Source organism: Lutra lutra, chromosome 7, assembly GCF_902655055.1.
Source record: "Lutra lutra chromosome 7, mLutLut1.2, whole genome shotgun sequence".
Lineage (NCBI taxonomy): Eukaryota > Metazoa > Chordata > Mammalia > Carnivora > Mustelidae > Lutra > Lutra lutra.
The window spans coordinates 34653629-34668615 of NC_062284.1; the positions used below are offsets into that span (position 1 = coordinate 34653629).

The 14987-nt window shown below is 46.9% G+C and overlaps 1 protein-coding gene across 1 annotated transcript in view; it reads left to right on the top strand.

Annotated features, from left to right (window-relative positions):
* Window positions 1-14987, top strand: part of THSD4 (thrombospondin type 1 domain containing 4) — a 582110-nt gene that overhangs the window by 122670 nt on the left and 444453 nt on the right. The window contains exon 6 of the mRNA XM_047736180.1: window positions 1725-1827. Within this exon, the coding sequence (XP_047592136.1) occupies window positions 1725-1827 (103 nt within the window). The remainder of the gene's footprint in view (window positions 1-1724; window positions 1828-14987) is intronic.

Here is a 14987-nt window from a genome sequence, read left to right on the forward strand (position 1 = left end):
TCCTTCATGGAGACAGCTGGTGTTGCCAGATGCCTGCATGGTTCTGGCTTGGGTGCTGCCATCGGCCTGGCTTCCGGAGGAGACAGCCTTGCCCGGCCTGTTGGCTTCTGACTGATGGTCGGAGCTCAGTCCACCCTGACCGTCCACCGGGCCCTTCTCTCCCCACCAGTTTCTAGCACATTCTCCTTCCCATAGCTTCCTGCTGCATATGGTTTGGTTCAGGCTGTGGCAGGGCCATGACCACCCAGCAGCCTCGCCTGACTGACCTTTATCAAACAAGAGATGCTTTTCCTTCCACCTGTTTTTTTTTTTTTTTTTTAAGATTTTATTTATTTATTTGACTGAGAGAGAGATCACAAGTAGGCAGAGAGGCAGGGAGGCAGGCAGAGAGGCGGTGGGGGAAGCAGGCTCCCCGCTAAGCAGAGAGCCTGATGCAGGGCTCAATCCCAGGGTGAGATCATGACCTAAGCTGAAGGCAGAGGCTTTACCCACTGAGCCACCCAGGTGCCCCTCCTTCCACCTGGTTTTATTCCTCCTCTTGTTCCCTCCTTTTGAAAAGACCTGGTGTTTCTGATATATACCGTAGATTTCTTTATAAATTCTTCAGGACTTTGAGTGGCCTGATTAGCAGTTTATTCCAGAGACTTCTTATACACAGGGTTTTTAATATTTAAGGGGCCAGGTTCCTTTTCCTCTGATTATTAAGCACATGCACGCACAGGCGCGGGCACGCGTGTGCACGCACACCCCACACTTAAGTAAGAGTATATATAGGATTTAAGAAGGTAGATCATGCTTTATCCATGATTTGCATTAGAGATTCTGATCTTATTATTATATTTCATATTTATTTATTTCATGTCACACTTTGCTTGTATTTATCATTTATAGATAAGAAAGAAACTACAGGGAACTGGATATTTTCTTAGAGTAATCTAGTATATCGGAATTACCTGGGTAGTTTAATAAAATATAGATTCCTGAACCTCTTCCCAGACTTACTGACTGATGATCCTTGGGGGAGGAACCCAAGACTTTGCATTTCCCATGAGATCTCTGGGTGATTATTTTGCATTCTAAAGGTGGGACCTGTGGTGTTAGATGGTAGAGAGAATTTAGACAAGTTGGGCAGCGTGGTGGCCACCAGACCACTTAGCCTTAACTCCAGCTTCTGCCCTCACTGGCTGTGTGGGTTCCTCTGTGCCTCAGTTTGCTCATTGGTGAAAAATCTGCAAAACTATCCGATTGGCCTCATTGGTCACCCTGAGGATTAAATGCATTAGTAAGTGTACTGTGTTCAAAGAAGTACCTGCACGTGGTAAGGATTCTGTACATGCTTGCTGTGAATATGATCCCATGTCCAGGAATGGCATGAACAAAGTCAAACAGATGGAAATGGATGGCCTTGGTGGGGGAGGCAAGCAGACCAATTTGTCAGGAGCAGAAGGTTTCAGTTAGTGGTTTTCAAATTACGGTGCAAACGCTTAACCTGGGGAGCTTGTTAAAATTTTAGTGTCCTTCCGAAGATTCTGATGTAGTAAACTTGGAAGGAAGCCTTGAGATCTGCATTTTAAATTTTTGATGCAGGTGATCTGCACCGTTTCAGAAATGCTGCTTCTGATGGAGGAGGATTGACATTTAAAGCTGGAGAGGTCTTCTGGGATGGGCCTGGGGCTCTGAGAAGATGCAGGCACTAACTGCACATTTAATATCTGTTTTATTAGGTGTGTCCAGAAAGCAGTAGAAGCATCCGGGAAGTCCAGTGTGCATCCTACAACAACAAGCCCTTCATGGGCCGCTTCTATGAATGGGAACCGTTTGCAGAAGGTAAGCCTAGACCCAGCTCTGCCCAGAAGAATTATTCTCGTCTCTTCCCCAACCTGTTCCCTTCTGCCTGATGCTGGAGGAATTGGTGTGATCCTGATTCGAGCGGTAATAGAGAGCAAAGTAGGGCCCCGGGACACAGGAGAGCCTGCCAGGCAGGTTAGCTCAGAGGATCCTTGGGCCATCTGTCAGAGAGATGAGGGACTGATAGAAAAGAGAAGCATCTGAGGCTGACTGGGTGTTGGGGTGGGGAGGGACAAACAGCATTTGAGGAACTGGGGCGAGCGAGAGGTCCAAACCAAGGTTGTGAGGATTGAGTGGGGGCAGTTGCCCTTTTCCTTGGTTCCTGCTCTAAGCTTCTGTGGTGACTTCAGAGGATGTGTAGTGTTGTAGAGTTGCCAGTTGTTTGGAGTTTGTGTGTATGGGGGGTGGTGGTTCACACTGCTCTTTCCAAAGCTGAAAGGCCATAAGCAGGCATTGTCCTTGGTACCAAGGTTCCTGCTGTTTCAAAATGGCGGCAGGTCTGATTTTGACAGAATTCAGTAATACTGCTCTGGATCCCAGAGTCACTTTTCTTAGTTGAAACTGAGGTGATAACCTGCCTTTCAGATTGAGAAGTATTAAATTCTGGGAGATTCCTTCCATCACAGAAAAAGTGGGCTCCAAAGAGGCGAAGGGCCAACCAAAACTTGTGGGCTTAAATACTGGCAGCTAAGTTGGCCAGAAGGGGAGAGTCCAGCCACCCTCAGTGTCCACTGTTGGCTGAAGGCAGTGACCAGGACCACTGGTATTGTCCAAAACCCAGAGTGCACAGCCCTGCCGCCACGTCCGCGAGCTGGAGACATTGTCCTGGGAGAGGGCTTCATAGTGATTTCATCACAAAGTCAATGCCCAGGGAAGCCAAACTGTGGGAAGTCGTGTGTTGGTGGGAACCCTGGGGGAAGACGGAGGCATTGATATCTGCTCTGAAATTGGTTGCAAAATGGTTTTTGTCTGTGCATTTTCTTCATAGGAGAATCTGTTCCCTTCTCTACGGATTCTCAAAGGTGTCCCATGACCTCAAAACTGTTAAGAACTGACCTGACTAAAAAATCGGGGTTACCACATCTGAACAGGATGGAAGAAGAGGTGAAACATAGTCAGTTGGATGCAAATGTGAGATTGGCTGGGAGGCTAGAGGACAAACTCAGGGAGGATGCCTGGAGTGAGGTTTTGATGCTGTGAATCAGAGCTGGGCGGTGGCCCTTGATTCCGTCCTGAAAAGCATTGTGTTAAATGCAAGCTGGTGTCCTGATTTGGATCCCAGAGCAGGGAAAGGCATGAGTGGGATGCCTGCTGAAAGATGCACGAAGTATATGGTTATGTCAACAGTATCGCATTGCTGTGAATGTCTTAGTTTTTATAAGGGTACCATAATTTCACAGGATGTTAACTGTTTGGGGAAGCTGGGTAAAGAGCATTCGGGAACTCTCAGTACTATCTTTGCAACCATTCTAGAAGTCTAAAATGACTCCAAAAGAAAAACATGTTTTAAAAGGCATCGTGCTCCCAGTTTGCTAGATCTTATATGCATTCTGATGAAGGTAACGTCTAAGATTTGCTTTCTACGGGTGACTAGGAGTGCCCCGGATTGAAACAGTGTGCTTCTTGGAACCTCAGAATGTGTCCTTCTCTGGAGACAGGGTTGCTGCAGGTGGAAGGTGTTGTGGTCCTGCCAGAGTAGGGTGGGCTCTTAATCGAGTATGACTGGTGATCTTACAAGAAGAAGGGACACAGACTTCAAGGGAGATTGCCAAGTGACAATGAAGGGAGAGATTGGAGTAATAGGTCCACGAACCAAGTGACACCAAGGATTGCCAGCAACCACCAGAAATTAGAAGAGGCAAGAAAGGATCCAGGCATAGAGCACAGCCTGCCAACACCTTGCCTTTGGACTTCTAGCCTCTAGAACTAGATTTATGAGACTTTATTTCTGTTGTTTTCAGCCACCAAGTTTGTGGTATTTTGTAATGCAGCCCTAGGAAACTCCTAGAAAGAGGAAAGAACTAGGTTCTGGATTGATTGAGGTCTGCCCACACATGAAGATCAGAAAGTAGGGGTGGTCCGAGCAGTAGCAGGGGATGCCCGGAGAAGTGAGGCACGATTTACAGTGAGTGAGCCTCTGACGGATCCGGGTCTACCCAAGTCTGTGGTTCTCCGCCCTAGCCGCTCATTAGAATCATCGAGGAGCCTTCCAGAAATATCGGCATCCGGGCCCTGCGCCCAGAGATTGTGATTTCATGGGTCTAGGTTGCCCCTGGGGCATCAGGATTTTTCTAAAGATCCCAGATATTTCTAATGGGTAGCTGGGGTCAAGAAGCTCTAATCCCAGGGGAAGGCAGGACCTCATAAGGGGTGGTGGCTCTAGCCTAAATTAAGAGACTGAATTGTGGTGATGTTTATAAACTGCGAGATATATTGTGTCGGAACAACAATGGAAGTCCTCAGCGAACATTTGAAGATGAAGTTATGCAGGCCTTTGTCTGAGCCACACCCTTGCTTTACTGTGGGTCTTGGGTAATAGCTGCTTTATTGGGATTACCTGGGAGGAAGAGCGAATTCTTCCACCAGGGGGATGTCTACTCAATTGTTTTGCCTGGAGCTGAAGCACCTGGCCGGACCTTGGCTGCATCTTTTGGTCTGGTCATCAGCCAGCCATGGCTGTCCAAGGCCCCCAGCTCCTGTCAGGCCCTCATAGATTCGGGTCTCGTCTCCAAAGCCCTGTATATTGCAAAGAACTCTTTTGCGGAAGTGTTCATGTTTTGCAGCTATGTTCTGTGCACATCTGCTGTTGTCTGGTTTATGTTTGATTCTGCCTCTTCTGCTCTTTCGTTTGCCCTGATTTGGGCTGGACTTGAAGTGTGAGGCCTGTGAGATTTTTTTTTAACACTTACCTTAACATATGTAGACAGAAAGAATAGGTTGATAGTATCATAGTAAGCTCCTTCTACTGATCACTTAATTTCAACAGTTATCTACTCAGAGCCAATCTTTTCTATATATACCCCACCCTGTCTTCCCGACCCAGATTTTGGGGAACTATTTGGATTCACATCATATGGCACTGTTCCTTGGTAGATATAGTAATTAGAAGTCTTGGTTGTGAGTGACTGAAACCCATTGGAAAGTGGGGATTGGGACACAGAAAAACAGATTCAAAAATTGTTACATACTTCTTGATCATAGGCCATAAGATTTCTTTTTTCTTTACGGGGCGCCTGGGTGGCTCAGTGGGTTAAAGCCTCTGCCTTCGGCTCAGGTCATGATCTCAGGGTCCTGGGATCGAGCCCCGCATTGGGCTCTCTGCTCAGCGGGGAGCCTGCTTCCTCCTCTCTCTCTCTGCCGGCCTCTCTGCCTACTTGTGATCTCTCTCTCTGTCAAATAAATAAATAAAATCTTTAAAAAAAAGATTTCTTTTTTCTTTTAGTAACATATGATGTATTATTTGTTTCAGGGGTACTGTTCTGTGATTCATCAGTCTCACAGAATTTACAGCACTCACCATAGCACATACCCTTCCCAGTGTCCATCACCCAGCCACCCCATCCCTTCCACCCCCTCCCCTCCATCAGCCCTCAGTTTGTTTCCTAAGATTAAGAGTCTCTTATGGTTTGTCTCCCTATCAGGGAGATCATATGATAGCTGTCTTTCTCCAGTTGACTTATTTTGCTAAGCACAATACCCTCTAGTTCCATCGACGTCGTCACAAATGGCAAGATTTCATTTCTTTTGGTGGCTGCATAGTATTCCATTGTGTATATATACCACATCTTCTTTATCCATTCATCTGTTGATGGACACCTAGGTTCTTTCCATAGTTTGGCTCTTATGGACATTACTGTTATAAACATTCGGGTGCACGTGCCCCTTCGGATCACTACATTTGTATTTTTGGGGTAAATACCCAGTAGTGCGATTGCTGGTAGCTCTATTTTTAACTTTTTGAGGAACCTCCATACTGTTTTCCAGAGTGGCTGCACCAGCTTGCATTCCCACCAACAGTATTAGGAGGGTTTCCCTTTCTCCACATCCTCACCAATATCTGTGTTTCCTGGTTTGTTAATTGTAGCTATTCTGACTGGCGTGAGGTGATATCTCACTGTGGTTTTGATTTGTATTTCCCTATGCCGAGTGATGTGGAGCACTTTTTCATATAAGCTGTAAGATTTGGGGAACCAATAAGAATCGTGGTGTTTTACAAAGTAAAGGAAATGCAAAATAACAGCAGATTAGAGAAATCAGCTACCGTCTATAGTGTGTTACTCTCTCTAGAAGATTCAGCATTCTTGGAAAATATTTACGGCATTAATATGTCTCAGGTGCCCGGGAGAGGAGCAGCCTGTGGTCCCTGATAATTGCATTTACTTTGACTTTGTTTCCGTAGTTCTTTCTGCTGCTAAGATTGTTTTCTTGATTTCATCCTTCTTCCTCTTAAATGACTCCCAGGCGGCCCTGCGGGAGGAGGACGCTGTTAACGCTTCCGCAGGGGGTTCAGACTTCCTGGCTGGATTTTGCATCGGGTTCTTGGTTTTGTTTGGATGTCTACCGCTACCCGCATGTGCCTGCTTCGAGAAACAGCTGCACTCACTCAGACCAATGCCACATAGAATAGTAAAAGCAGAGGACACTCTGATAAACACATTAATTTCACCTAACTTCGGCCTTTAATCACATTTCCTGGGTATGGCGATCTCTCCCAAGATAATGCCTCTCGGCGTTTCCTCATACCCCTAGACCTAAGACTGTAGAGATGTGGTGTCGGAGTTAGGGTCCCCATGCACCCCTGTGTGCCCAGGACAACAAAGGTTTATGCCTGTTGCCCAGTCGCCTTTCACCCTCTAAACCATTTTGGACAATAAATTACGCGGCCAGCCCCGCTAGCATGGGCTGCATTAATAGGAAGACTCTTGCTTAGGTGCTGACTGTGGGGAACACAGTACAGGTTTTCATGCTCAGGGCACTGGGGTTGGGCAGCACCAGAGGCCAAGGTTTGCCAGGTCGCTATGGACTCCCCAGCAGCAGGGGTCGGTCTTCATCTGTGAATCAGGAGACAGCTTTGTGTGTGGGTAGCTTGAGTCCACTTTGTGGTGAGGGCTGAACTCAACAGCAGGGAAATCTAAAAGCCAGAAGTGAGGCAGAGTTAGAAGCCGGAGGTTGCTGGCTGGTCATGAACAGGCCATGGTATCTGTCAGGATTGCTTGGGTTAGACGGCAGCAACAAAGAACCCAGTCCCAATGACTTCTCGAAGCCAAGTTTGTTGCTTGTGCTGCAGATGTAATGGGGTATGTGTTCTACTCCTCTGGGGGACCCCAGGCTGGCAGAGGCTGCCTGTCCCCTTATGTTCCCATAGAGGCGGGGACAGTGAATATGTGAATCACGCACGGATTCTCGAGGTTTCCGCCAGAAGCCGTCCCTGTTGTTGCTGCTCCCATTGCATTGCCCAAAGCAAGTCACCTGTCATACTGAACTTCAAGGGAAGCGGAGGAGCCATCCCACCATGTGCCCAGAGGAGGAGGAGGAGGAATGGAATCTCTGCGACCCACCCTCATGACTAGCACAGGCAGAAAGCTGTGGCGGAATCCCCCAGATGCTTTCCTTAGACATCCAGGGGACTTGGATCAGGCTGCTTGCAAGAGTAGGAGATTTTGTTCCAGGGAACATTAAAGGTGCCGCACAGCCTCCCATGGGCACAGGACCTGAGCCTTTGAGCTAAAGTTCTTCCCCTTGAGTAAAGCTTGGAGGTGCAGAGATGGAATGTTGATGCCCAGGTGCCCAGCTGCCCAGCTGTGTCCCTGCTTCCTCCGCTGGCCCTGCAAGCTGCCCTGTCATGGACACCATGTTCAGGCATGGAGCAAGGGCTCCCAGAGAGAAACACTTACAGTGTTATCACAACTGTGAGCATGAAATGGGAAGGCTTGGGACCAAGTCCTGCTGGACCCGGGGTGAGGACGCTCATGTTTTAATGAAGCAGCTTCATTCCCAGGCACTTGACATGCTCACCCCCACAGCCTAGGCCTCCTGCAGAGTCTGTAGTCACTATGAACCTTCCCAAGTGGACTGGACAGGCCTTCAGGAAACAATAGGAGTGTTCCAGTGATGCCTTAACAAGATCCATTCTCGGGCTCTCTTATACACCCTAGGGGAACTGGCAAGATGGGGCCATGTATATTTGGTGTATGCATATACATTGAGGACAAAGAGAAATCCTGAGGGCAGGATTCTTGTGAAAAAACAAAAACACAAGGATTTCAGTTTCTTATGTGTTGAGTTTGAATGAATGGTAGCAGATGCCGAGCAGAAAGTTGGGGATACTCAACGGTCGTCGACCTATATTTGAAGTCATTGGCCTTGGTGTGATCATTAAGGCCACCGCAATGCATGAGACCTTCAAGAGAGTGTAGAATCATAAGGACAATGACATCAAGGAGGCAGTTTGGCAGTATGTCCACCTTAAGGAAGCACAAGTAAGAGGCTCAACCATTAGAGGGAAGGCATCATATGCTCTGGTTTCATCTCTTCTGTTAAGGAAGTCTGCCATGCTTCGTAAGTTTCTCTGATTGCATACACCACAATGAGGAACAAATGAGAAAGTAGGAACTGCTTGTCTTTACTGAGCACTTACTATATACCAGGCACAGTTGTAAGTGCTAGCTCATTTAATGCTCACAATAACCCTGTGAGGTGGGTCCTGTTGTCAGCCACAGAAGAAACAGAGTCATAAAGAGGTTAAATAACTTGCCAGAGTCACCCATCTAGCAGGGAAGAGAGCCGGGTTCAAACCCCAGAGCCTGGCTATGGAATCTCTCCTATCAATGTGGATGGAAACCAAGAGAAGGTTTTACACAGTAGTGAGCATTTAAGACCAGTCTTTGGGTACCTGTTTTCATGGTAAAAATCAACTGAGTAATTGAAGTTTAGCTTTTCTGAAAAAGCAAGATAGGAGAGAGAGAGAGAGAAAATGTGTGTGCACCAGTCAGCACAGCGGAACACTGCAAGAGGTCAAAGAGAGAATGAGAAGTGAGAAAATAAAACCATGATGGGCTGTTGGGACCACAACTGGGAATTTTTTAAAAATTACCATGAAAAAGTCATATTGAGAGTGTTTGCTAGTTTAAGGGGAGAGAGAAAGGTTTATTTAGAATGGTCAAGAAACAAGGGTGTGTGCAGATGGAAAGAATGAAGCTATTGGAGAGGGAGTTGGGGTTTAATAGAATGGTATCTATGAACCTCTCCTGTCCTAAAAGAAAAATAGGCATTTTCCTTTTCCCCTGCCAAAAGTATATTATTGTTTCTCTGCAAGGTATTATAATAAGAAAGCTTCTTCAGTGTTTAATAAAAATTCATTTATTCAAGAGAAATGAAAGCAGTCATATGTCCATAAAAAAGATTTGTTTAAGAATGTTTATAGCAGCTGTTTTCCTAATGGCCCCAAAGCTGGAAACAACCCAGATATCCATCAATGGGACACTGAGTAAACAAACTGAAGTACATTCATACAATGGAGTATTACTCAGCAGGAAAAAAAGAACACTCTACTGAATTGTATAAAAACCTGGATGAAACTCAGAAATATTAAGTTGACCAAAATAAGCCAGATGCAAGAGTACATTCTATCTGATTACATTTACATGATGTTCTAGAACAGGAAGAATTAGGCTGGGGTGATGGAAATCAGAACACTGTTTGCCAATGGAGTGAGGAGGGGTCAGCTGGAACGGGACATGATGGAACTTTCTAGAATCAAGTGATGTTCCTTTCTCTCTCCCTCCCTCTCTTTTTTGCTTTTCTTATTCTTTCTTCCTGACTGTGGAGGAACAAGACAATTTTAGGGAGAATAAACATTTTTTAGAATCATCTAAAATTTGTTGGGCCCGGAAATCCTCAGGTCCAGAAGCTAGACATCTATATTAGTTACTCTTCTTCTTTTGCAAGCAAGAGGCACTGATTCTGGTTAAGTCAAAACAAAAGGATTTTATTGGAAGAATAACCAGGAAATCAGAGAAATCAGCAGGAAGTGTGCAGAACCAGGCTTGGTGAGGGACAGAAATCGAGGAAGTTCTGGGAGTCCAGGTGAACAGAATTGATGGTCTTCCTTGCATGCTACTGCTGCAATGGATAAGTTCCAACAGGTTTCTCCACCCAAGATTCAAAGCCCTGGAAACAAGTAAGAGCTCAGTTGGCTTGGTGTAAGCCACATGCTGTCCTCTTGGCCTGAGGGGTGAAGGGGTGGGTCCCCTGATTGACATTCCCACGAAGACTTTTATGGGTGTGGGGGGGATTAATTCCCAAAAAGGAAATCCAGATGCTGAACCGTAAGAATGGGGGTGGGAGTGGATCCTGAATGGCCCCAGCCAAGGTCCGTAAGAGAAACTCATGACAAGTCAGGGTACCCACCAGGCTGCCAACTCTCATTTCATCCATAGACTCACAGGGCTTCTTAATACCTTTGAGAGATTATTGGAATTGGAATATAATATATGGGTATCACTCTTTCATTCTTCTTGTGGTGTTCACATTTCTAGAGATTTCTGCAGGTAGGCCCCTTATGTATGCATGATCTATAACTGTGTGGGCTCCCCTTACTCCTGAACCTTCTGCCGGCATGATTCAAGTTGACCGGGGAGCATTTACACAGGGGCATGGGAGAGAGGGTGGGGTTCCGTGGTGCCCTTCCCACCCCACTGTGTCCAGAATCGGGGATGGTCTCAGGGAGAAGTGAAGGGTTAGCAATAACTCTTCCTGCCACCCCCAGCCTCCACAGTCTGGGTCACTGGGCTAGGATTGTGTGTGTGTGGAACATGGCTGTTCCTCGAGTCCATGCTGTGTTTCTCTCTCTCTCTCTCTCTCTGAGGAGTAAGGAGAATGTAGGAAGGGCGCACATAGGAATCACACCTCTCTGTTTGTCTTTCCCTGGGGAGTTAAAGATTTGGTAGAGGAAAGACTGTTTGAGGGAGAACATCATCCCTGCTGGAGGGTATTCCGGAAAGTGTAAATGATTCCTGTAAAAGCAATTTCTTTCTGGGCACTTGAACTAGTGTCATTCTAACTAATTAGTAAAGAAGAGCCTCAGGTTATATTTCAACATCTAGTGAACAGATTGATCTCTTTAAGGATTTGCAACCTAGTGTGGAGCTTAACCCCATTGTAAAATATTAAATAAGGAGACTCAGTCCTGTTACTTCTCTCTTCCCCAAAGCTCAGTTTCCCACGGGGACTGCCTCCATCCCATAGTGTGGCTGGTCCGGGTGGGCACAGTTGGGTGTCTCCGCAGTGTTCCCATTCTACAGATGCAGGAACTGAGTCCAAGGTATGGATGGTCGGCGCAGGGCACAGAATCAAATGGAAGGATCAGATTAAATGAGAACTTACATAACCACAGCCTCCTGATCTGGGAGCAGGGCTTTGCTTCAGGGGCTCCGGATGAATTTCTTGCTCGGCTCTGTGTCACCAAGCCTGGACAGATTTGTTTCCTCTCCAAACAAACAAATGTGTTTTTACATCAAGACCACCAAGACTTCTCCAGGAAATCTTGGGACTCTGTCTTCATCCCTTGTGCCCCCTGAGCAGAGGGCTCTTACTACAGATCAGTGGGGACATGTCCCGAAGGAGCCATCGGGACGCTTCGTGGCACCTTGCGTGGACATGGAGACATTAGTCTTGGGCAGACATCGAGAGGTATTCAGAATAAGAGGGTTTAGAGCTAAAAAGTAATCAGGGAGTATGCAGTTTGTACTTAAATTGCAAATTCAGCCTGTCCTTTCCGTATTTATCCAAGAATTCGCCCTTTATCTGCATAGCCCCTCCCCCCACAGCTATTAAACAGCAGCTGTACCTGTCGGTCTCTTTCTTCGAAATCCCAGTGGGAACATTCCGTGGATCAGTGGGCCTCATTTACAGAGGATTCAAGGAGAAATCTGTTGTGTCTCTAAGGTTGGGCGAGAAGAAGGGAGAGAGCGTGCAGCAGCATCCTTTCACCCTGACTGCCTTACCCGCCTCCTCACCCTGCCTACCCTACAACACACTCTTGTGATGCCACCACTGTTTGCCATGGGGGCTGTTATTACCTGACTACCCTTTGAAACCACACTGAATGAAAGGCCCAGTTTCCCCCTTCAGATATTTGAAAGCAGCCATCTTCGCCCGTGGGGCCTTGTTTGACCAGCCCAGTGAATTCTTCTTTCCTCTCATGGATGGCCTCTGGATTGGGGCATGCTGTTTGTTGATCAGTGTGGCTGTTCTCTTTGGAAGATAGTACGTGAGTCCCACCACACCGTCCCTAGCCTGCGCCAGCCCTGGCTGAGTGTAGCTGTGCTGTGCCCAACTCAGGAACGAGGGGTGTCACAGGAGTGATTAGTGAGGTCTTGCACGGGGACGGGAGGGGAGATGGCCACACGTAGACTGCCTTTTTGCTGTCTGCACCATTTTTCAGTCTTTCAGACTGCAACTACATAACCCTTTTCATTGCTTGAAAATTTAGGGTGAGTCCCTGTTCTTTACTGAACAGAGATGAGATCCTTGAAGCCTTCATAAAGTTACCAAGCATTGCATAAGGGTCGCTACAAATGCCTGTATAAAGCTTCTGTAATCAGGGAAATGTTGCAAGTAAATCTGATGGACGTCTGTCATTGTATGCTCTTTCTAAAATGTGTTCACATTTAACAAGTAAATAAAAACCAAGCAATAGGAAACTGGTTATAATTTCCCAAGAGAAGGCTTTAGGATTTTGCGTGAATTCAGCTGCAATAGTTGGGGACAGGCGCGATTTCCAAAATGATCCTTTGTTTATTTTTATTGTTTTTTAAAGATTTCATTTATTCATTCGAGAGAGAGAGGGAGAGAGAACACGAGCGGAGGGAGGCAGGCAGAAGGAGAAGCGGACTCCCCGCTGAGCAGGGAGCCCAATGCGGGGACTCGATCCCAGGACCTTGATCTCATGACCTGAGCCGAAGGCAGATGCATAACTAACTGAACCATCCAGGCGCCCCCAGAATGATCCTTTAAATTAGGGGTTCCTTCAGGAGTGCAGGGTATCTAGAGGTGGAGGAATTTAGGTCAGGAATAATTTCTAAAAACAGGATTGCTTGATATCTATATATTAAACAGTTTTCATTTTGCTCTTGGACTTGTACTTCCTGTCCGCATCTGAGGCTATATCTCCTCCAGCAAAACAAAATTGTCATCGAGGCAATCATGTGTATCCAGATTATTTTGCTTCCAAACCCAGCTCTCTTTAGCCTGGACTGTGGGGAGCACTTGTCATCGGATCCGGAGATCCCATGCGTCACTGCCACACCTCTTCCCTGCAAACCCAGGCTGCACCAACAGCTCGCTATTTGAGGTCTTTTCAATCCGAATGCTGTCCCACTGAGCCTATCCTGGGATATGTTCCTCTTTAAGATACTAATTGTGGTATATATGATTACCCCCAAAATATAAGGCATTTGTTCACTCGCAACCATGTCTGTTCACGTGGGAGGAATGTCTAGATTTCTTACTTGTCCCTCTCTTTTCTGTTCTGGGACTGTCAGGTCTCCATTCTCGCCCCTGACGGCAGCCCCCTGGGGAAGGCATACATTTCTGGGCCCGTTGCACTGGGATGGAGACGGTGTAGGATCTGTCGCTTACCCAGGACACAGCCCAAGAGGTCATCACTACTCGTGTATCACATTCCCACTGTTCAGCTCACCTGTCCATGAGCCATGCTTCGTTTTTTTTTTAATGTGGATTTTTTCATTCTCTGCTTTGAGGTGTCCGGATACACACACCCCCTCCATCCCCAACAACCCCTGTAAAGAAACCATGTCACCCCTTGTTTACAAACTTGTGTTTGGATGTTTAAATGGCTCAGAAGTCAAACAAGGGAAAGCTCGCATATGAATTGTAGTTTGGAACTGAAGACAGCAAAAGGCAGGTAGCAGTTTTGTAAGTGGAAGTGATTAAGAACTGACAGCAGCTTTGGAGCCCATCAACAGAATTTCCAATTCGAGAGTGCTGCTTAGTAATTAATAAGAAAGGTTTAGGGAAACAGAGTTCTAGTTGTGCTCAGTTAATTTTTTTTTTTCTCTTAAATCTTGCTATGGACAGCATTTCAGCATGGAGACAAGGAGAAGGGTGAGGGGGATGCCAGGCTGGGGAGGAGAGGCTGAACAGCAGTAAGGTAGGGGTGGAGAGAGCCAGCTCGGGCAGGGGTGGGAGGCGCAGGGCAGAAGAGCCGTGTCCTGAGTTGCGGGAGGCCAGAAGTCAGCAGCAGACAGAGTGAGAGACTGGCAGGGCAACCATAGATTTCACATGGTTACTGAATTTACTTTTGTTTTAAAATTTTATGGAGGGAGCCATCATTTATTGGACTGAGTCGAGTTTTGTCCAGGGGAGGGATGTGAAGTTTCGGTTAATCCCTGAACCAGTTTTCATCTGAAGTCATGCTCTAACAAATGATGTTGGGTTTTGTTTGTTTGTTTGTCATATTGAAACAGGACAGTAGGACTTTGGTTTGGAGAGAAACTTATAGGAACTGGGATGAGATGTCTGCTATGATCATGAGACCTGCTTGTCACAGGGAAGGGGAGAAAACGGAGGGGCGGGCTCTTCCCTTCCAGTCAATACGGGTCACTTCTTGATGCCGACGGTTAGAAAGGGAAGCTTATCAGATGCGTACAACCCACATTCCACTTGTCCTTAAGGTTACATCAGTACTCATCATGTAAGAGCTTTGGCCCTTGTCCGGTGAGCGTGCGGCTGTGGGTGGCTTGGTGTACTCAGCAGGGCCCCGTCCATCAGTCGTGATGTCTTGTCCCCCATGCGGTTGCCGTGTTTGTTAAAGCTGGCTCTAGAGGTTGTATAGAGAGTGGAAGAAACCTGCTCTCAAACCCTTGGTGAGAAACGCTACCTTTAGAAAGCCCTTTGACCTGTTCTTAGGATTCCAAGGAGGACTCAAGCTACTGATGTTTACGATGGTGATCTTTCTCCTTCTGTGTCTGTGCTCATGACGTCTTCAGGCGGGGAGCGCCGAGGGGCATCTGGGGTATCAGCTGTCCCACTCTGGCCCCCTGGACTTCTGGGGCCTCTGCCCTTGGAATCAGCTGGTGTGGCGTCCGGCCTCACGGTGCCGGGCAAGGGGCTCTCCA